Below are 22535 nucleotides of genomic sequence, written 5' to 3' on the forward strand. Positions count from 1 at the left end.
TTAGCTGAATTTGTGACCTTTCTGTGGGTATGCAGCATGTCTGTGTTTGTTAAAATTAGATATGGTTTTATGACGCTTTTGTCGCTGCGTCTGACGCTGCCCCCGATCCCGGGGGCAACCGTTAAGAAGAGGTTAATATACAATGAACTTGTTATTGTACTTGAATAATAATTTATCATGAATAATTATTTTTAATACTCTGGCATGTTATAAATGTACCCGTGACTTCTCTGTTTGTAGATGTTTGTTGTTGGGACTTGAATTATCAGATACATGTGTGTTTGTTAAATATGCCACATAATATCAGTAACTGTAGATGCTACCAAAATGTGTTTTTTAGCCTATATAAGTTCTTTGCTAACAAGGTTTCTTTTCTTTGTCATGTAGGACAACTGGTTCCTCACTGTAACCAACTAAGGACCTAAAAGGATTCCTAACTGTAAGTATGATATGAGCCATGGCCACTAACAGGAAATTTGACTTTGAATCAATGCTTCCCTTTTTTAAAGACATTTTTGAAGCACTTTTGTATTAAGTGGAGATACATTATCAGTGCTGGCTGTGTTGTGCGTGCCCAGGTGCCTTTAGACACAGACGCTTTCTCTCACTGTAAACATGGCTGCCAGTAGGGACTGATTTTAGCCTCCTAACTAAAGGCTAAATCAGGCCATCTTAAATCTATGATATTTTAACAATATTTTTGCTGTTAATCTGACAAAAGTTTGCAAACCACTCTATCTACTGCACACTAGTCCACAGAGAAAATCAGTGTTTCACTCAGGGAAACACACACACAGACGAATCGGGTCGGAAATCTCTATAGTTGAATTCAAAATGTCAGATCCGTCAATTACGTCTGTATCGGAACCCAATACCGATACTGGATCGGATCGGCCCCATCCCTAATTCTTAACATATCCTCACAGGGTTTCCCCAGTGTATTATAAGCCACCAGGCTTTACTTTCCCTCCCGCCAGGCTTAGCGTTGCTTGTTTATTTATTTAAAATAGATTTTTTTATACACCACGGCTTTTTCTATACCGGGGAACAAGAGCGCATGCGCCCCCATGTAATCAGTAGGACTGTAATCAACCAAAGAAACTCTTGGTCGACTAAAGCCCTGGAATTTCGACCAAAAATCGACTAATCGACGAGGGGTACTTTGCGGCTGCGGCTCTTTTATTTTGAAAAGACCCGCACCCGCAAAGTACCTGTGCGGCTGCGGCTCTTATTTTGAAAAGACCCTCAGCCGCGGCTGGAGTTCAACAGAGTCTGACGGCTCTGACAGCGTTTTGCATTACGTTCATCTGCGCAATATCATAGCCCGTGATATCCGACAATAACTAGTAATATCAGCACAATAACTGTTGAGGAATACAGATCGAGACTGAACAGCGCAGTGCAGCTTAGCGGCTGAGACACAAATAGACCGCGGGATGCTGCTGCGCGCAGGTGTGCCTGCAGTTATGAAACCAATCAACGATTATTAGACTAAAACATTGAAATATGCTAATAATTCTGATATGTTCATACCAGGGATTAAAACTAACTTTTTTCACCACCGTCCCGGAAACGTCCCGAAAAACATTTTGAACCGTCCCGAATCGTCCTGAATCGTCCCGAAAATCTTTTTTTACATTTTGAGTTGTTACTTACTGATAATATAATAAAAACACAATACATTATGTTGATAATAAATAATATTAATAATAATTTCCAGACTAGATTTGTCGTGTTGTAAATGAAAACCAACACGCTCAGTCACAGAACTGTGGCCTACCGGACCTTCTGCCACTACTTATTTAGTGACTGCATTTAGTGTGTTGTAGTCGTCATGAGAAGGGCCATGCATTGAGATTTGCATGAGGCTGTTTAGGGCTGTCAAAATTACTCAAAAATGACATTTGGAAAAACACAAATATTCGAATATCTGTATTTGCGCATGATATCAATGACGCGCGCATCTGGTGTGCGCTGCATCCGCTGCATCTGGAGGCTTTCAATTAGCCAGACTGTCAGGTGATGACAGCATGACGTCAATAACAGGACGACCTAATACAACCAGACAAAACTACTTGTATAGGTAGTTTATTTAAGTTTAAACATATTTTACAACATATTACCAACATGTGTTGGTACAAGCAACGCTTAGCCTGTCGGGGCTTCATTCAGTGATTGAAACAAACATGTCAACATTAATGAAATGTTTATCTCTCTCAATGTGCGCCGCTCGAGCCATGCAGTGCTTTGCGCGCCCGCACTGCATGGCTCGAGCGGCGCACATTGAGAGAGGAGCAGTCTGCGTCTCACTGAACAACACAAACATGAGCGCGCAGCCGTTTACCTTTTCACATAGTATTAGTATTTCACACCGACCGCGAACCCGTTCTGGTTCACAGAAAGTGTTAAAAACTTTAACAGAAAAAGCACGTGGTCGTGCCGAGAGAGAATATTGATCGTCCCGATGACAATTAATTACGTCCCCCGGGACGACGGGACGGTGTTAATTTTAATCCCTGGTTCATACTCAAAACGGACGGAGCAACCTTAGCTTAGCGTTTTTAAATGATATGTCATGTTTGTAGAGCTGTGAAAAGCAAACTGTTGCTTGCAAAGTTTGTGTTCCACTTTTTTTACCGCTATCTATTTTTGAAAAATGCTGCCACACTGCTGATGTCTTTGACATGGATGTGACAGGAGGACTGACTGTAGCCTAACATGAAAAGCTCAAAATTCACGTCTAATTAATGGCAACGCTAATCTGTGTCTGTCGCTCCGCTGAGCCACGGAGCGACAACAACCCACTGGGCTGGACTAAACCAAAATAGTGGAAAACAAGGGGGGTGTTCTCTAAAGACAGACTGCTACCTGTGAAGCATGGTTGCTGTAAAACACCCCTATTAGCATGTGGTACTTTCCTCCTAATGAAATTCACCATAAAAAAAAAAAATGTATTCGACCAATCACAATTTTGGTGCGTGTCGACCAATTAGTCGACCAGTCGACTTTGACTTTACAGCCCTAGTAATCAGCGCCGTGCACGATTGTCCAGGTGCCGATTGAAACCCAAGTCACACTATAAAGTGCGTCATTATTACGGTTACATCGTTCTTGTCAATAAAGATGTTATATTTAGGGATGCACCGATAATTCGGTGGTCGAAACACAGCTACAACACGGTGGAACAGCAACTATTAAACGCTGGAAAGTCTCTGCGCAAAAGCGAAACTTGGCTGCATATGGAGCAGATTATGAACTCCCTGCGATATTCACTTCACACCAGAGAACATTCTCTCTCTTTGAACAGTTAACTCAAGAGATCAGCTTATCTGATGCATCTGTTATTCCCTTAATTGCAGCGCTAAATCATCTTCTACATAAATATTGAGACCACGGAGTGAAAACGAAAAGTTCGCTCTGCTCTTCAGAGTCTGTCACCATGTTTTACTCAGATCTACTCGGATCACCTGCACTTCATCGCGACTGTACTCCATCCTCGTCATAAAGATCATTATTTTTATGTGGGGATAAAACATATAGAGAAATTATCCAGTCTGCTTTAGATATGAAATGACCGCTTGGAGTCACAGAAGCACAGGAGCGACTAACGGCCAAGAGAGGGAGAAGAGAACAGCGCAGGGGCGGTGTGATGAGGCAGATGAGGGGGAACTACCACTTTTATATTTATGTTGCTTTATTTTATGTTACCATTGCATGGCTTGTTTTAAGATTCACTGGCCGATTACTTAATTAATATTTAACTGAAGTAAAAAAAAAGATATATTATTTATTTAATTTCAAGAGTGTCTTTTTGTAAGACTCTATAGTTGGTGTTTAAGTATTGTTAACAAATGTCACATAATAGTCACAATCATCCATCCATCCATCCATTTTCCACCGCTTATCCGGGGCCGGGTCGCGGGGGCAGCAGTCTGAGAAGGGACGCCCAGACCTCCCTCTCGCAGGACACTTCCTCCAGCTCTTCCGGGGGGACCCCAAGGCGTTCCCAGGCCAGCCGGGTGACGTAGTCACTCCAGCGTGTCCTGGGTCTTCCTCTGGGTCTCCTCCCGGTGGGACATGCCCGGAACACCTCCCGAGGGAGGCGTCCAGGGGGCATCCGATTCAGATGCCCGAGCCACCTCAGCTGGCTCCTCTCGATGTGGAGGAGCAGCGGCTCTACTCCGAGCTCCTCCCGGGTGACAGAGCTCCTCACCCTATCTCTAAGGGAGCGCTCCGCCACCCTGCGGAGAAAACTCATTTCAGCCGCTTGTATCCGGGATCTTGTTCTTTCGGTCATAACCCAAAGCTCATGACCATAGGTGAGGGTAGGAACGTAGATTGACCGGTAAATCGAGAGCTTTGCCTTTCGGCTCAGCTCCTTCTTCACCACAACGGACCGATACAACGACCGCATTACTGCGGCCGCTGCACCGATCCGCCTGTCAATCTCACACTCCATCCTTCCCTCACTCGTGAACAAGACCCCAAGATACTTAAACTCCTCCACCTGAGGCAGGATCTCTCCACTGACCCGGAGGGAGCAAGCCACCTTTTTCCGGTCGAGAACCATGGCCTCGGACTTAGAGGTGCTAATTCTCATCCCCGCCGCTTCACACTCGGCTGCAAACCGCCCCAGCGCATTCTGGAGTTCCTGGTTCGTAGGAGCCATCAAGACCACATCATCTGCAAAGAGCAGAGATGGAATCCAACCGCTCCCGAACTGGACCCCTTCCGGCCCCCGGCTGTGCCTAAAAATTCTGTCCATAAAAATAATGAACAGAACCGGTGACAAAGGGCAGCCCTGCCGGAGTCCGACATGCACTGGGAACAAGTCTGACTTACTGCCGGCGATGTGAACCAAGCTCCTGCTCCGGTCGTACAGGGACCGCACGGCCCTTAGCAAAGGGCCCCCGACCCCATACTCCCGGAGCACCCCCCACAGAATGCCACGAGGGACACGGTCGAAAGCCTTCTCCAGGTCCACAAAACACATGTGGACTGGTTGAGCAAACTCCCATGAACCCTCGAGCACCCTGCGAAGGGTATAGAGCTGGTCCAGTTTTCCACGGCCAGGACGAAAGCCGCATTGTTCCTCTTGAATCCGAGGTTCGACTATCGGCCGAACTCTCCTCTCCAGTACCCTGGAATAGACTTTCCCCGGGAGGCTGAGGAGTGTGATCCCCCGATAGTTGGAACACACCCTCCGATCCCCCTTTTTAAAAAGAGGGACCACCACCCCGGTCTGCCATTCCAGAGGCACTGTCCCCAACCGCCACGCAATACTGCAGAGACGTGTCAACCAGGACAGCCCTACAGCATCCAGAGACTTAAGGTACTCAGGTCGGATCTCATTCACTCCCGGTGCCTTGCCACTGGGCAGCTTCCTAACCACCTCAGTGACTTCAGCTGGAGTAATGGATGAGTCGACCCCTGAGTCCTCAGCCTCTGCTTCCTCTGGGGAATACGTGTCAGTGGGATTGAGGAGATCCTCGAAGTATTCCTTCCACCGCCCAACGATGTCCCCAGTCGAGATCAACAGCTCCCCACCCCCACTGTAGACAGTGTTGGCGGAGTACTGCTTCCCCCTCCTGAGGCGCCGGACAGTTTGCCAGAATCTCTTCGAGGCCGACCGGTAGTCCTCCTCCATGGCCTCCCCGAACTTTTCCCAGACCCAAGTTTTTGCTTCTGCGACTGCTCAGGCCGCCGTCCGCTTGGTCTGTCGGTACCTGTCAGCTGCCTCAGGAGTCCCTTGAACCAACCAGGCTCGATAGGACTCCTTCTTCAGCTTGACAGCATCCCTTACTTCCGGCGTCCACCACCGGGTTCGGGGATTGCCGCCAAGACAGGCACCGGAGACCTTACGGCCGCAGCTTCGAACAGCCGCGTCCACAATGGAAGTGGAGAACATGGTCCACTCTGACTCAATATCTCCAGCTTCCCTCGGGATCTGGTCAAAGCTCTCCCGGAGGTGGGAGTTGAAGACCTCCCTGACAGGTGATTCCGCCAGGCGTTCCCAACAGACCCTCACAACACGCTTGGGCCTGCCAAGTCTGTCCAGCTTCCTCCCCCACCAGCGGATCCAACTCACCACCAGGTGGTGATCGGTTGACAGCTCAGCCCCTCTCTTCACCCGAGTGTCCAAGACATGCGGTCGGAGGCCAGATGACACGACCACAAAGTCGATCATTGACCTCCGGCCTAGGGTGTCCTGGTGCCACGTGCACTGATGGACACCCTTATGCTTGAACATGGTGTTTGTTATGGACAAACCATGACTAGCACAGAAGTCCAATAACAAAACACCACTCGGGTTCAGATCGGGGAGGCCATTCCTCCCAATCACGCCCCTCCAGGTCACACTGTCATTACCCACGTGAGCATTGAAGTCTCCCAACAGAACTACGGAGTCCCCGGTTGGAGCACTTTCCAGTACGCCTTCCAGGGACTCCAAAAAGGCCGGGTACTCCGCACTGCTGTTCGGCCCGTAAGCCGAAACAACAGTGAGAGACCTACCCCCCACCCGAAGGCGGAGGGACGCGACCCTTTCGCTCTGCGGGTAGAACTCCAACACATGGCGGCTGAGCTGGGGAGCTATAAGCAAGCCCACACCAGCCCGCCGCCTCTCACCTTGGGCAACTCCAGAGTAGTAGAGAGTCCAGCCTCTCTCAAGGAGTTGGGTTCCAGAGCCCAGACTGTGCGTGGAGGTGACCCCGACTATTTCTAGTCGGTATCGATCTACCTCCCGCACAAGTTCAGGCTCCTTCCCCCCCAGCGAGGTGACATTCCATGTCCCCATAGCTAGGATTGTTGTCCCGCGATTGGGCCGTCGGGGCCCCCGCCCACGACTGCCACCCATATCACATTGCACCGGCCCCTTATGGCCCTTCATGTGGGTGGTGGGCCCACTTGAAAGGGCGCCCACGTCGCTCTTTCGGGCTGAGCCTGGCCGGGTCTCGTGGGCAAAGACCCGGCCACCAGGCGCTCGCCTGCGAGCCCCCCTCCCGGGCCTGGCTCCAGGATGGGGCCCCGGTAACGCCAGTCCGGGCGACGTACTCGTCTTGTTGTAGCATTTTCTCATAAGGGGTTAAGTGAACTGCTCTTTGTCTGATCCGTCACCTAGGACCTGTTTGCCTTGGGAGACCCTACCAGGGGCATTAAGCCCTGGACAACGTAGCTCCTGGGATCATACGGATACTCAAACCCCTCCACCACGATAAGGTGCCAGTTCAAGGAGGGGTAGTCCTTGAACTGGCTAGTCACAATCAGTCATAATTAAAAATTTCCTGTAAACTTTTAATTTTTTTTTTTTTTTTTACAAAAACGCTGTGGGCCGCCGGTGGGCCTGAGAGATACCACTGGGCTTAGCAGGTTTTCTGGGGGAAACCCTGCCTCAATTTGAGGAAGTCTTCAAGAATCAGTTTCCCTACTGGCAGCTATGTTTTCAATGTGAGAGACCGAATTGTCCCATACAGGCTTTAAGAAAGAAACATCTGCTCTTTGTGCCATGTGGGTAATATTTGTTGTTGTTTTCTTCCAAAGATCTATTCAACCCACCATTGATTTTCTTTCTCTCCCTCTGCAGATTTGTACACAGGTCCACATCCGCCTCCCCATGCAGAACTCCATGAAATGAATAAAGCACCACAGCCTATAACAGGACCCCCCTCCACCCCCCACCCTGCCCCCTCCCCTGGTCTATCACAGGTAATGACTGCTGTGACTTCACTATCTGTATTGACTCTTGAAGGGGTGCATGTCTTTGTCCCGCTTGAGGGGAGGCTGTTTTATGCACATAATGAAAAGCAGATCACATAAAACACACAAATGCACACACACAAACGAGAGACTTGTAGAGCAGTTGTTTTCAGTGTAACTGAATCACTAGAATCAGTTAATTAAAAATATTTGTTCAGTATTTCCTCCAAGACCGGAGCACACTCAATCTGACACAGTCACTGGACTGAAATACAGTGGCAGGGTTTGTGATGCAGCTCGCTGATCGCAATTTGCAGTGCTGTCACTAAATACACTCCTCTGTTAAATAGTGAGATTTTAGACATTTCCCTGGTAATTGTTGGAAACAGATCTACAGTTCAGCATTGTTGGGCTTGATTCTTTGGCGACATCACGCATAGTATCGCCTCAGCTCGCTTGGAACCTCGCTAGAGGAGGTACTAAAAAGTAGTGGAATTGCAACTTAGCCATGCTGTGCTGAGTCGAGCCATTTGAAACATGCCAATAGTGAGTGTCAGAAGTGACGTTGCTAGCTGCCAGTGTAGTTTGTGAAGTTTTCTTTATTTCCATGTCCAGAATTCTTGTGTTTGATTCATACGCTTCTTTAAAACGAGAGCGCAATAATATAATATGTACCCAGTACCGTGAACTTGACAGTGAAATCACAAATTTTTTTAAATGGACTTTGGTATGGGGATTCAGCAGTGAAGCAACACAAATGTAATTTTCCATTAAGAATAATTCATAATAATTATAATATTATGTTAATAATAATTCTGATTTACTTTTGTGTAATTAAAATGAAAACATGTTTACCCTTAGATGCCCCTTAAAAACGTTATGTTAACACACACCTAGCACAGCACGTGGTGCACATGAAAGTACAGAGCTATTAAAATAGTATTTTTCTTTTATTTAGGTTATAGACCAACATCTGTCCCAATATTCACGTGCGTGCGTATGTATATGTATATATATGTATATGTGTATATATATATATATATATATATGTATATGTGTATATATATATATATATGTATATGTGTATATATGTATATGTGTATATATGTATATATATATATATATATATATATGTATATGTGTATATGTGTGTGTATATGTGTATATATATATATATGTATGTGTATATGTGTATATATATATATATATATATATATATATATATATATATGTATGTGTATATGTGTATATATATATATGTATGTGTATATGTGTATATATATATATATATGTATGTGTATATGTGTATATATATATATATATATATATGTATATGTGTATATATATATATATATATATATGTATGTGTATATATATATATATATATATATATATATGTATATGTGTATATATATACTATAATTATTCATTATTCTCTGTGCTGTAATGAAGAACTTCCATACGTGGTATCCACTCCTTACGGTTATAATCAAGAATGATCTGGGGTTTTTTTTTCTCCCCACTGCTGATCTCCGGCTCCCGGTGTTTGGTGCTGAGCAGGAGGACATTTTATCACACTTCGGAGTGTAGGACACCAGGGTGTAAGTTGGAGCGAACGCAAAGATGGAGGAGCTGAGGGGGACGTTCTGGTTGGTTTTTATGTATCGTGCCAACCATGGTGATCTTTCTTCGCAGCAGCTCCTCTGCCAGCCCAACAGAGGAAAATAAATTATCAATAGTTACAGTCACCCCCCCAGTTTTTTTTATCTCTGTGTTGAAAAATAAATCAAAAGTGTCAATCAGCTCACTAACAATGGCCACGGCATAGCAGGGGGGTTCTGGAGTTAAGCCCAATTTATACTCCTGCGTAAAGTGCTCTGCGTAGCTACGCAGAGTCCTCTGCGTCGACGCAGAACCTGTCGAAGAGCCTCTGCGTCGTCTCCGGGTGCACGGAATATTTTTTAAGTGTCCGTCACTCCGTCAAGGGACTACGGAGACGGCAAGAGCTGCGATTGGTCCTCAGGACAGGCCGAGCTAAGCTGCTCTGTGCCGGCTCACAGTGCGCTCCGGGCGTCCTGACAGAGGCGGAGCTGATCCCCGCCGATAACGCCGCTGTCGAACTATAAATACGTCATATCTTAACACACACAGCACATGTTTAGACTCTAAATGGCCAATTTCTCGCCTCAAATTATCTTAAAACTGCGTTCCGTGACACAGAAAAGTGAGAAACGGCCACTTTTTCAACAACAGCAGTCTTTCTCTCTCTTTCTTTCTCGGACGCCATTGCTCACTGTAGCCAGAAGCACAACAACCTTGCGCAGCGACCCCTACTGATCGGGCGGGAAATTGCAGCGAGTGTCCGTCACCACGACGCAGAAGTATAAATGCTCGAGGCGTCTCCGTGGTGACGCAGACGGATAACGCATACGCAGTCGGAGAAGTATAATGTGGCCTTTAGTCCTGAGCCTAATTTTGGCTGTACATTTGATGTACTGGGAAATCCCCTGTGTTTTGGATATTCCAAAGCTGTGGGGAACCCACAATTTAGATGTCGGGGTGCTTTGGAGATGTGCTTTGAAAATTCACATGAAAAGTGGCCCTGGAAAAGATGCCACTTGAAAGCGACTTGTGCCTTTATGCGCAAGTCGTACACACTGTAAATGCACACTCATATGCACACATTCCCACACTAGGGATGGGACTTTTTTGTCGACAAATCGATTGACAATCGACACGTGCGCACCTCGACAAAAAAAAAATTAAATTAAAAAAAGTCGAAGTGTCACAAACACGTAAAGTTCACCACCAACGAGGTTAAAGAAGCTGTGCACGAAAAGGTGATCCTGCTGTCCAGGCTCCCTGCACTGTCTCATGATGGTGCGCGCATTGAGGATGAGTCATCGGCCCGTTTTTGTGAATGGAATAGGTGTCGGTAAGGTAACTATGGAGCTTCGGCAGCTGTCTGTGGTGCTCAAAAGCTGGCTTGTAGGATGAGTGTGCGGCCAGTCACCTGTAACGTTAGCCTACATGGAGACAACAGCAGTTCTCTCCAGTGGCTGCACGTGTCCAAGCGTGCGTGTGTGTGCGCACGCCCAGTGCAAACGAGCATGCGCTAATGTTTAGGACGGGGGTGGGGGTCACAACAATAAGCCTTCTACACGAATGAAGACAGCATCTCAACCAGTCAAGATCCTGCACTCTGGTGGACACAACAAGCGCAGGTACAAAAACCTGAGCCGTCTGGCAACACACCTGTGCTCTGCTTTTTTTCTTTTTTAATTTTTTTGCCCCACATTTTTATTATCACTGCTTTGATGGTCAATAATGGACATTACAGCCATGTTTTTGAGCCTAAAACGAAGTAGTACACTGTAGTATAGTTCCACCCCCGCATTGCTGCTGTTGTTGCTGCTGTAAAAAAAAAAAATCGACAAAATTGACACGTGGACCTCGACAATCGACTCTAAAAATGATATTCCCATCCCTAGCCCACACACATGTACTCACACACTCATGCAAAATGACTGCCTTAGACCTTATGTGGAGAGAGGGGCGGCGGGGTTTAGTGGGAGTGCCCTTGATCAGAAAAAGCTGTTTTTTTTCTCCATGTGCCAAAAAAGAAATGACGTAATTGTTATAGAGATCTGTCAGAGCACACATTTGAAGCCTCATGCTTCAAATTAGAAGATTCATGTTTTTCATTTTATATTTGAGCAGGATCGAAAATAGTGATTTGAATGGATTTCAATGAGCACACTTTGGACTATAAACAAACACCCTCAAAAATACACAACCTGGCAAATTTTTAATATGCATGAAAAAATGAAAAAGATATGCTAAAAAGTCAAAGTCAAAAGGTGTAAATAAAACCATATAGGCCTAAAACTTAGATTAATTAGATCAGTTAATTACAGATCATTTAATTAAAAAAAATCTCTTTTGCTCTTATCTCTATCCAGACACTTACTTTATTCACTGTTTTATATTATTCTCTATATATAGTCTATTCTATAAATAATCTATCCATCTTTCTAGCCAGTTTGCCCAGTACCACCAGTGAAAACAGCTGAACTCGGAGTTTCAGTTTTTATTCACCAACTTAATCAACACAGGACGTGTTTGTCTCATCCCTATCTTGTGAGAGTGTTGTTATTATTGTCGCCGAACTTATTGTGGCAATGGAGAACTTTAATGCATGCGTGTTTGTCTTGTTGGAAGAAACAACGTTGGGGGTTGTTGAATGTAGTAATGCAGGAAGGTGCCGCGCGGCAAATGGTTGCGTATACGATGCAAATGCTTGCGGCATATGACACGAGAAGTTCGCGTGGTTCCACGTTATAGAGGCACTTCAATGCTCATAGTTCTATTGTGTCAAGTACTCACTGGAAACATTGTTTTCTGCCCTCTTTCAACCAAGGTGGCAGCCAAAATCACCCAGGCAGCCCGCCTGAAGTTACCGTATCTGTCTTAGTTTGCACAGCACGCATCACAACACATTCCAGTAACTCATACAACTGCATCTTAAACAAACGCACCAGTCACGTTAAGGCTCATTTCTCAAACGTTTATAGGGGAACTCACTTTTTAAAGATGACAAATCATCACACCACAATAAACAATATAAATCATGGCAAGAGCAAATTTGTGCATATAAGGACTTCTGCCTGTTAATATCATTTTGAAATTCTAAACCAGACATTTCCAAGATGCTTGTGTGAAAATGAATCACTTCAATTTTATGTATGTGTTTGACATCTAATGCACATAAATCTATGGTACAAGGTTGGACTTTTTTTGCAAATATAATTGGCAACTCCCAGAATAATCTCCAGCAACCCATCTGTGGTTTTTCTGATCCAGTCTCTGGGAATGGCTTTTATAAAATATGTGTTTCCAGAGAACTCTCTACTTTATTCCTTTGTGCACTCATGATTAAAATATGATCCCAAAATCACAAAAAATCATACAATGCACAGTGTTAACCTGAGCACAAATATTGGCCCCACTGTCTATATACTTGTTGACCACTCATCTGTTTTTCATCCCACTTGCTTTCTTATCCCGACTGCCTTCCACTCACTTCTACTGTTGTCACTTCCTGTCTCTTGCAGCCTTCATTCCCACCTGGGCAGCCCCCTTCTGTTGTGTTTGCCACCCCGCCACCTCCACAAATGAACTCAACACCACAGGCCCGACAGGTAGGCCTGCCCACTGCTCATCCACCCCTCCCCACGGCACACGCCTGCACTCTTTGCTTCATTCCTTTTCTCACATATAGGAGATGACAGATATTCAAAAATTCACCTTTGTGCTGCTGAAAATCATTTCCCTCCACACAAATGACTGAGTTAATTTCTGTGCTGCTTGGATATCTGTTCTTCTTGACCCTCACTTCTGTCAGAGATGTGAGAGACGGACTAATTCAGGAAAAACCTGAAAGAGATGCCATCAAGGTCTTGTCTTCATGCTGCAACTGTCCTTATGTGGCAATTTTGGAATAATTGCTGCTCACTGTCGCTATCTGAAAGTAGGCAGATACTAAGTGTGAATATCTTAGAATGTCTGCATGTCTCGTTTTCCTACTCCTCACCAATTTTGCTTCGCATTGGTCTCTGGTGTCAGCCTGTCCTTTGCACTCTGCCTCACAAACTAATCCCAACTTGTTTTCAAAATTTATGGTGCTTGTATTTTGTATTTTTTATTTTGTTTGTAGTTGCAATTAGTTTCTGCTTTCAGACATGTGCTGAAGTTTGGACATTTTCTGGAACTTCTTCAGTCAAATTTCCATATAATGTTTGACTGAGTCCATATAAGAACACGGCAGGAAAAGCTCCTTGTTAAATTATAGTAAGTGAGTGAGCAGGAGTTCTGCCTCGTGCATGCTCCAGCCAGGCTTTACCCTTCCTGTGGATGCTTTCGGTTCCTCTGTTCTCCTGCTGTTGTCAATACCCCTGGCTCCTGCTGGTTTGTCATATTGGAATCTTCTGAAGATTGTTTTGTAGTTCATGTCTGTAAATGGCTGAAGTGAGCAGACCCTTCTGAGCGTGTCCATCTTATTTATGGTTCATGTTTGCAAGCGGTACTGACACAAGTGCTGACTTGCCACCTGCAGCAGGAACCAGCTTGAGACATGGACCCTAGCTCTCAATCAAATTATGGTTGCCAGTGGTGACAATAAAAACTGATTTTAGCCACTTAACAAAAGGATCATCGAATACAATCTATGGCCGCTAAACCCTACAATATCTTAAGATTATCTTGACCTCTTTAGGCCCATTTATACTACATTTTCATCCATTTACACATGTATGTCCCAAACGTTATCTGTGTCATTACACTACATACCTCTGCGTCTTTTGTGTTGGTATGGATGTTTACACAATGCTTCCTCTAGAGGTCAGTGTCGACCGAGTACCAGGTTGCAGGCATGAACAAACATGGTGCCCATTGAAGAGATTATTTTATTGTGCTTGGTACAAAATGGCAGAATTTGAAGTTGTCTCTAATGGGGAATAATACCCGTTGGTGTTGCTGATGAGGGAGATTGATGACGAGACCTAAATGCTTGCATAGACTTAGGCCTCGACGATATATCGATTTTATCGATTAATTCAAGTTTTTTGTTCTGGACGATTTATTTTCTCCTCTTACTACGGCGCACCTTTTGCCCTCGGAAGCTTCCGTGTGGAACCCCCCTACTTGTTTCCCCTCCGCACACGGATGCACACACAGCAACAACACGACTACCACAAACGAGTGCAAGAATTGTATTCCCAAGAAAGGACTAGTATCTTCAGTGATTTGGAACTGGTTTGGGTTTACGGCGACAGACGGAACAAGTGACTGCACACTGCAAACTTTATTTAAAGCCCATTTCAACAAACAACGAACAAATGAACAGTGCCAAACTGTAGATCATTTAAAAATATTTAGGGATCTCAAAAACGTTGGTTAATCTCCCACAATTATCAGGGAAATGTCTAAAATCTCAATATTTAACACAGTAGTCTGGTCCACGTCTGGCATCACGCTGTCGCTGTATTTTAGTCCAGAGACTGTGACAGAGACACAGAGTCTGTGCTACGGAGGACGCATTTCAAATGTTTTAATTAACTGACACTGAAACACTATGTATGTGTGTAAAATGTCATGCATTTAAACATAGTACATCATATGAATAATTATTTTGTCTTTTTTTTAATTATAAATAAATCAGGGATTTTATTTTTAGGCCATATTGCCCAGCCCTACATAGACTCTTCATCACCATTTCCTGACTGATTGGACTATTAACTCTATACTGCCTCACGATTTCTGGTGGTATTGCTCTGTTTCGTCTGAAACTGAATTGAACCGCTCACTTATCACACCAAAGTCCATTGAGAAAGTTACTAATTTCACATCATTGTACACAGGAGTCTTGCATCTGTTTTTCTGTCCGTCAGTGAGTTAAAATGTATTACTTTTGAATTTATTTGTTTATGCTATTGGTCTAAACAAGGCAGCAATCGACCAGCAGCTACCCTGTCCACACACTGAACTAAAATACAACTGAAGTGGTTGCGATGCGGCTCTTGATCACCGGCTTTCGGCAGTGCTGTCACTAAATACACTAGACTCCTCTGATTGAAATTTTAGGCATTTCTTTGCTAAATGCTGGAGATTAATACACTGTTTAAAGATTTGAAGTTTGGCATTGTTCACCACTGATTTCTGTGTTGGACGTTGTGCTCATGACTTGAAAGTGCTGACACTCTCTGACCAATCAGCGACCGACAGTCTGTCGACTTCTTAAATATCTTCTCAGCTAGCGTGGAACCTCACTAGAGCAGTTACTATCGCAAATGGAAAAGCAAAAAAAAAAAGTTGAGCTGAGCCGTGTTGAGCCTAGCTGCAACTGGGTAACGGAAAAATGCCATTACTCTTCAGTCAGTGTCAGTTCCTCATAAAGCCAAATTCCAAAAAATAACAACAAAAAAACTATCCCTGTAATTGCAGTTTTAAAAATGCACAACTGGAAGAAACCTGTTAGTGGAGAGTGATGCATGAATGTTGTGCTTTTTCTAAACTGTGCTCTGTCTGCCTCTCCTCCTAGTTTGCCCCAGGGCCCCGAACCATACACCAACAGGTACTAACAGCCCAGCTGATGAACATGACAGGGGTTGAGTGGGGGGTGGAGGGGATTCTGTTTTGTGAAATAAATAAATGTATATAAATAACAGATTATAAGATTTGTTTTCACAAAATACCACATTATACTGGTATTTTCATTGTACTTAAATATTAATGGATCAGTAATTTATCTTGTAGGACATGTTTGTGAGTATAGAATAGTATAGTATAGAGTATAGTATATTACTTCTCCAAGAATAATAAGACCACCACAGTAATCAGCCATATGATATTTGCATGCAAGGATTTAAAAAAAAAAAACAGAAATGTAATTTAGAAATGGTGTCTTAGTCTTGGCATCATCATATCTCACTAATGCGAGACACATCACTTTGCTCTCTTAGCAAGGCAGATGGCCAGCTGTAGTTTGTCACATACATTAGACACATGTATATGTAATTGCTGCATTGGCAACTTTTTCAGCCTGTTAGCCTGAAGTGTTGATCATCAGCTAGTACACAAATAATCAGAATGAAAGGTCTGATGAGAATAAAACAGCTTCATGTAAACACGTTTGTGCTATCTACCCTTCTCAAATATAATGTATTTCTGATTTTAATATTGATAGAAACATGGCGGGAGAGGGAGCAAAAACTGGTCTGCAGTCAACACAGTTTTCTTATTACAGACTTTAAAAGAAATCTGTATTGTAGGGGATGAAATGTGGTTGGATTTATGTCAATGTCCTCATGCTCGCTCTCCTATTTAACAAACAACTAACGAACTGCTGAGCCTGTATGCATGATGTAGATCCATTAAAAAAAGGACTAATTAACATGGTGCTACCAATCTGACAAGACCCAGGTCATAAATAAATATATAAGTAAATAGTGTAAAGTATGTCAGCTGTTGCTCTTAATGCCACATTATCATGTTGCTGAGATTATATTCAACAAAGTAAATTAACGTCGTCTTCATGTTCTACTCTGCTGTGACAACCGTATCAAACTTGTAGCTTCAATCTAACTGCGTAATCAACACTAGGCTCTTTCTTTGCCATAGCAAAAACAAATAAAGGACACCTTTTAGTTGTAGCTGAAGAATGTTGGTTGGATGTTATTCCATGTTTTCCAAGAGGAACTAGGTTCCCTGTTTGGCCTTTTCTCTGCATGCTGCTTGTTGATTCACTGCTTGGCACACGATGGATGGTTCCTGGGCTTTTTCTAACTGATTGTGGTGCTCTCTCTTTTTCTCACTCCCTCTCTTCTTGCCTCTATTTGATGTGTGTCTGTGTGTGTGATCTGTTTGTGCCGCTGAAGGGAAGCTTCAGGTCGTTACAGGTAACTCACCCCCCCTTTCTTCCAGTTTTTCCATCATTATATCCCTCTCATCCTCCTGAGGAGTGAGTGCGTGTGTATGTGTGACTAATATTTGGCAATGTTGTGCTTTGTTGGCGTGGTGTCATTTCATTTACGGCAGTTGGCTCCCAGGGCAGCAGCAGAATGTCAATGAGGACGCTCTGAATGAACCAGCATTAGCTGCTTTATCTCTTCTGTCAGGCAGGGCCAGTATGTTCCCATCTGGAGTAAAGCCACCAGTTCATGGACAAGCTATCAGCCTTGCTGTCGGGCTGAACACACGTTACCTCCACTTGTTTTTAAAGATAATAATCAAATAAAGGTGTGGGTGGGTCAAAAGCTTCAGAAAGACAACTAATAATTCCCTAATTTCTGTCTCATTTTCTCCTCTTCTCATCCCATTTTTCTTCTCACGTCTTTTTTATTTTTCCCACTATTATAATCTCAATGTTTATCCTCACCCTTGCCCTACTGCTTTCTCTCCCCTTTTACGCCAATGCCCGTTTTCTGCTTTCTAGCCCTACTACACCAACAGGGGCAGCCTGCCTCCCGGTAGTGGGCCTCGAGGTGTCCCTCCCAGCAATGCCCCTCGCCCCGTGACACCCACCCATGTTTACCAGCCGGGCCCTGGCTCCCAAATGATGATGATTCCCGGGCAACAATTATCCTTCCCCAGCTCAGCACAAGGACCGGCCTACTTCATACCAGGACAGGTAGGATGTTTTCTGCAAGTGGCACAGACAGATTTTTCTTCAGTAGAAACCATAATGGCACAACATGAATACACAAATTGATTCTCATCTCCGTTTCTTTCATTAGTACCGGTCAGCTACCTACGTGGCCACAGCCCAGCAATACCCAGGCACCCCAGGCTTCTACCCAGGCACCAGCCCAGCTGAATATGGTACTTATGGTAAGAGGCTCTACCTGGGGCCTCACCTGAGCCACTCACACACCTAAGACACACTTAACAGGGCTTTTACACACATTACGTATACATGAGATTGGAAAAAAAAAAAACTTAGTCTGATTAAGGTCAGACTGTTAGTCTGACTGATCTTGTACAGAATCAAATCAAACCATCACACACACACAGCTTTGTTGATGTTAAAAGCTGACATACTGTAGGCCAAGTGTATGATTTTGATTGTGTTCATTTATATAGCAAAAACAAAACGGCAAAGCTCTTCAACAGGTCATTCCTATAACTGATACCTAGGTATTTGTTGATGTAAGATGCATTCCCATTATCTTTTAATGTATTTTCTGTAGTCCTCGTCAGGTTTTCAGGATGTTTCAGCTTTGTTCTATCAGCTTTGGCCAAAATACCTGGTTATTTTGAAATTTCAGAAATCACAAACTTATTATGTAACTATTAATTTTGTTCAAAAGCTCAAATCAGACCTTGAAACCTTCGTTTTGCACAGGAACTCTAGTTCATTAACATGGAACAAGGGGTGTAAACGGCAGCAGCAGTTTTTAAGATGTCAATGATTCTCACTTTACCAACTGGGAATCTACATCCAAACTTAAAACTGGATTATTTTTGGCTTTTTAGTTCGAGTTATTTTTGTCAATTTGACAGTTCCAGCATCTGCCTTTTCTGTCACTGGCAACATATGCTGACACAGCACTGTTCTCCTCATTGTTTTGGTCTATGAATGTGCTAACACCGTTCCATCGGGGCGTAAATTAAGTCGTTACCTTTCTGTGGCCAAGAAAATAACATACCAATGGCAAATTTTATAGTGGGCCAAGTACAGATTGGGTTGTTTTTCTCTCACAGTTATTCAGTTTTAACATCATAATGACACGTTTAAGTCAAAACAATATACCGTAAATTCCGGACTATAAGCCGCTACTTTTTTTCCACACTTTGAACACTGCGGCTTATGATACAGTGCGGCTTATTACGGTAATTTTTTTTTTTTTTTTTAACTTCCATACATTCACTCAAACGAAGACAGCGGAGAATTCCATCGGGCCAGATAATATCATAAATATGGATGAAGTACCTCTGACGTTTGACCTGCCTCTCACTCGGACTGTAAATAAATAAGGTGAATCATCCATCACACTGAAAACGAGCGGACACGAGAGAACGCATTTTACGTGTGTTCTGAGCTGCACAGCATCTGGACTAAAGCTTCCACCGCTGGTGATTTTTAAGCGGCTGACAATGCCAAAGGAAAAATTCCCAAAAGAAATCGTGGTGAAAGTCAATAAGAAAGGTTGGATGATGGAGAGCCTAATGAAGGATTGGCTCAGAGAGTGCTACTCAAAGCGACCAGGGGGCTCAAAGCGACCAGGGGGCTTTTTTCGCAGCGTGAACCGGGCATTTAAAGTGGCACTGCGCGAAGAGTGGGAGGCTTGGATGACGAACGGTGAGAAATCCTTTACCAAAACAGGCCACATGCGAAGAGCATCTTTAACTCAAGTCTGCCAGTGGATCCTTAATGCGTGGAGCCGTGTCAAAACATCAACCATCACCAACGGGTTCCAAAAGGCTGGACTGCTGCGTGAAAAAGAAGAAGTGAAAACGAGGAGACTGAAGTGAGTGATGAGATCCTGAGGCTGTTTAATTCGGACACTGAATTAGAGGACTTTGATGGTTTTAGTGCGCAGGAGGAAGATGGAGAAGACGATCAGTGACTTTTTCTGGTAGGATGCAGTATATGGTACATGTTTTTACCAGTTATTAGGATATACTGGAGTGCCAGGAGTAACACTTTCTGTCGGGGATACCTACATTGGCACGACACCTGTCGTCTTGTCACCCGCTGTCAGTGACTCACTTCTTACAGTAATAAGAAGATATGATGAATGTTTTTGAGCTAATTTTTCATATTACAATGTGGGATAACTGCGGCTTAAAATCCAGTGCGGCTTGTGCAAGTACAAAATTGATTTTCTTTCTAAAATTAGCGCATGCGGCTTTTAATCAGGTGCGCTCTGTCGTCCGGAATTTACGGTAGTTGTCTATTTCAGCTTCAGCAATGGTTGGGTTTGGTCAGTAAAGACATGGCTCCAAGTGGAAAAACATTTTTTTTTACTTCGCTAATGAAATCTGTCTGCAGTCTACACTACCCTCTGCTTCTGTCATTTCTGATCTCATTAAATAAAATCTTCTCCCGGCTAGTTAGACCCCCTCCCTACCATTCTAGTCAGGGAGCAGGGACCAGCCACCCTTCCATCCCTGCTCCCCCTCATCACAGAAATAAATTGTCCTGTCGACAATAAAAATAGCAGCTGATTCTGAAAAAAGACCCAAATGACCTCAGTAACCTAAAAATCTCAGATCTCCCATTCATCTCAAAAATCCCTGAAAAAAGAGCCACTCAGCTCCCCACCCATTTTTCTCATAATAATCTGTATGTAACTGTAACAGTCTGGTTTCCGCCCGTCCATAGGACTAAAACAGCCTCCTCCTTGCATCTTGCAACACGCCATATTTTAATGTGTATCCTAAAGGGACTATGGTCTCTCCCTGTGTTAGAAGCACTGGTAACATTACAACTTTTAATGATGATATCCTTGTTTTGTTCCACCCATTTTTACTTCTTTTCAGATTTCCTTGTGTGTTTTTGGTGAAATTTGTGCTTTTGTTTCATGAAAATATGAAAAGTAGTGATAATAATAAAAACAACTATTATTATTGCTGGTTTGATTGCCCAAAACAGCCACTTGGTATTCAGAACAAATGTCTGTGTGGCTTTGTATACAGCACACTTCCTGGAACAAAGTCAAAAGAGAAAATCAGAGATGTTACATCAATGCACACAAGAGCTGTTGATCCACTGCTGCTGGACTTTGGAGTGCATGTGTCTCAGTCTGTTAGGACCTCATACAACCACAATCTCTTCAGTGTGATAATTATTTATTTTGAATTTCCTCTAAACAAAAGAGCAGGATGTCTCTCCAGAATGTGAGTAGTGTGTTGAGATTCAGTAGTAACAAAAGCAGGAATCCCATGAGATGACCTTTCTTTCTGTCAGCTAACATAGACCATATGACCATAATGAAATGCAGCAATCAGTGTGCTGTTCTCTGCGAGGGTGTGGTGATTGTGGAAAATGTTAAAACTTGCTGAAGTGGGTGGTGTTGAAGTCAAATGGGTGTACAAAATGGGAGTACAAAAATAAACCATTCATATCAGAATAAATAAGAACTTTTAAGATTTAATTTAAATTTTCTTTAAATAATCATAAAACAAAATAATTAGTAATGTGTTAATCATAAGTCATAGATATATGTGTGTTTTTTTAGTTGTATCATACTTAGTCATTAATATTAATTAACATGTACATCATACATTATTGCTGCAGACATGCTTGCTTTTGATCTAATGGGTTGCCACACCCTCTAGAGGTGGCTGCATGTAAATACACTACAAGACCTGGCGATGCCAAGAACAAACTTGCTGATGACCCCACTTTATCAACAGACATCTTAACTATGTGTTGTGTTTGTTTAAACTGTAGCTCATTAGCAATAGAATGTACACCTCTGAATACAGGTATGTAAAAACACAAGTCATCCTGTTTGGCCACTCTTTACACCTTACCGTGTAGCACATGTATTGGATGATGTGCATCGTACTTGAACTATGCCCCGATACGGAATGCAGAAGCAAATCTAGTATGATAGATTTGACTACAAAAACAATTAATTTCAGGTCATTTCAATTTCTGTATTCCACCCTTTGTGTCTTAAGATAGCTGATGTTTGTGAACTCGTTTTAAACATTGATTAATACACACAGGTGTAACTAGCTTATCTTCAAATTTGTTTGTAACACATGCCATCAGTGAACAGAGACGCATGCACTTATCCATTTTACTTTAGAAAGCTTTTTTCCTTGTGGTAAACTTTTCTAGCAATGTCAAGAGATGCATGTTGATGCTAGAATTTACCCACTTTGAGAGCATCCAACCAGGTCTTTTGATTGTTGGCTAATCTCAAATGATGCTTTAAAGTGCAGCTCTTTGTGAAATCATCTATTTTACATCACGGCACACGGGAATTGTTTATCCACTGCTGCCTTCATTAGTAATTTCAAGACTTTTATGATTGAAATAATTTGTTTGGATTTACCTTTGTGACAAACTTTAATCCCAACATTTGTGCTGTTTTGTCTGGATACAAATCCTGTATATTACTTACAAGTGCATTGAAATTCAGGTATTACTCTTTTTCTCTCTATTACTCTATTTCTGCAGCAGTTATCTGTATGGCAGTTCCACATATTTTTGTCTAAGGTGAGCATCACATTGGTCATTCTGTGAGTCGCATATTTGAACAGCAGTTTGGATTATGACACTAAATAATTGGTCATGTGACAGTGAAACATGGCTTTCAGACTAATGC

General features: G+C 43.3%; 1 protein-coding gene across 2 annotated transcripts in view; it reads left to right on the forward strand.

The window, feature by feature from the left end:
* The window catches only part of eif4g1b (eukaryotic translation initiation factor 4 gamma, 1b), a 70406-nt gene that overhangs the window by 14597 nt on the left and 33274 nt on the right, over positions 1-22535 (forward strand). Inside the window, exons 2-6 of one of the 2 annotated variants that reach the window (XM_083886238.1) lie at positions 388-439; positions 7583-7704; positions 12810-12896; positions 17687-17881; positions 17988-18081. In XM_083886238.1, coding sequence (XP_083742364.1) covers positions 7630-7704; positions 12810-12896; positions 17687-17881; positions 17988-18081 — 451 coding nt within the window. In that variant the 5' untranslated portion in view covers positions 388-439; positions 7583-7629. The remainder of the gene's footprint in view (positions 1-387; positions 440-7582; positions 7705-12809; positions 12897-17686; positions 17882-17987; positions 18082-22535) is intronic. The other variant, XM_083886239.1, reaches the window with a different exon arrangement.

Source organism: Microchirus variegatus (assembly GCF_963457635.1).
Source record: "Microchirus variegatus genome assembly, chromosome: 3".
Lineage (NCBI taxonomy): Eukaryota > Metazoa > Chordata > Actinopteri > Pleuronectiformes > Soleidae > Microchirus > Microchirus variegatus.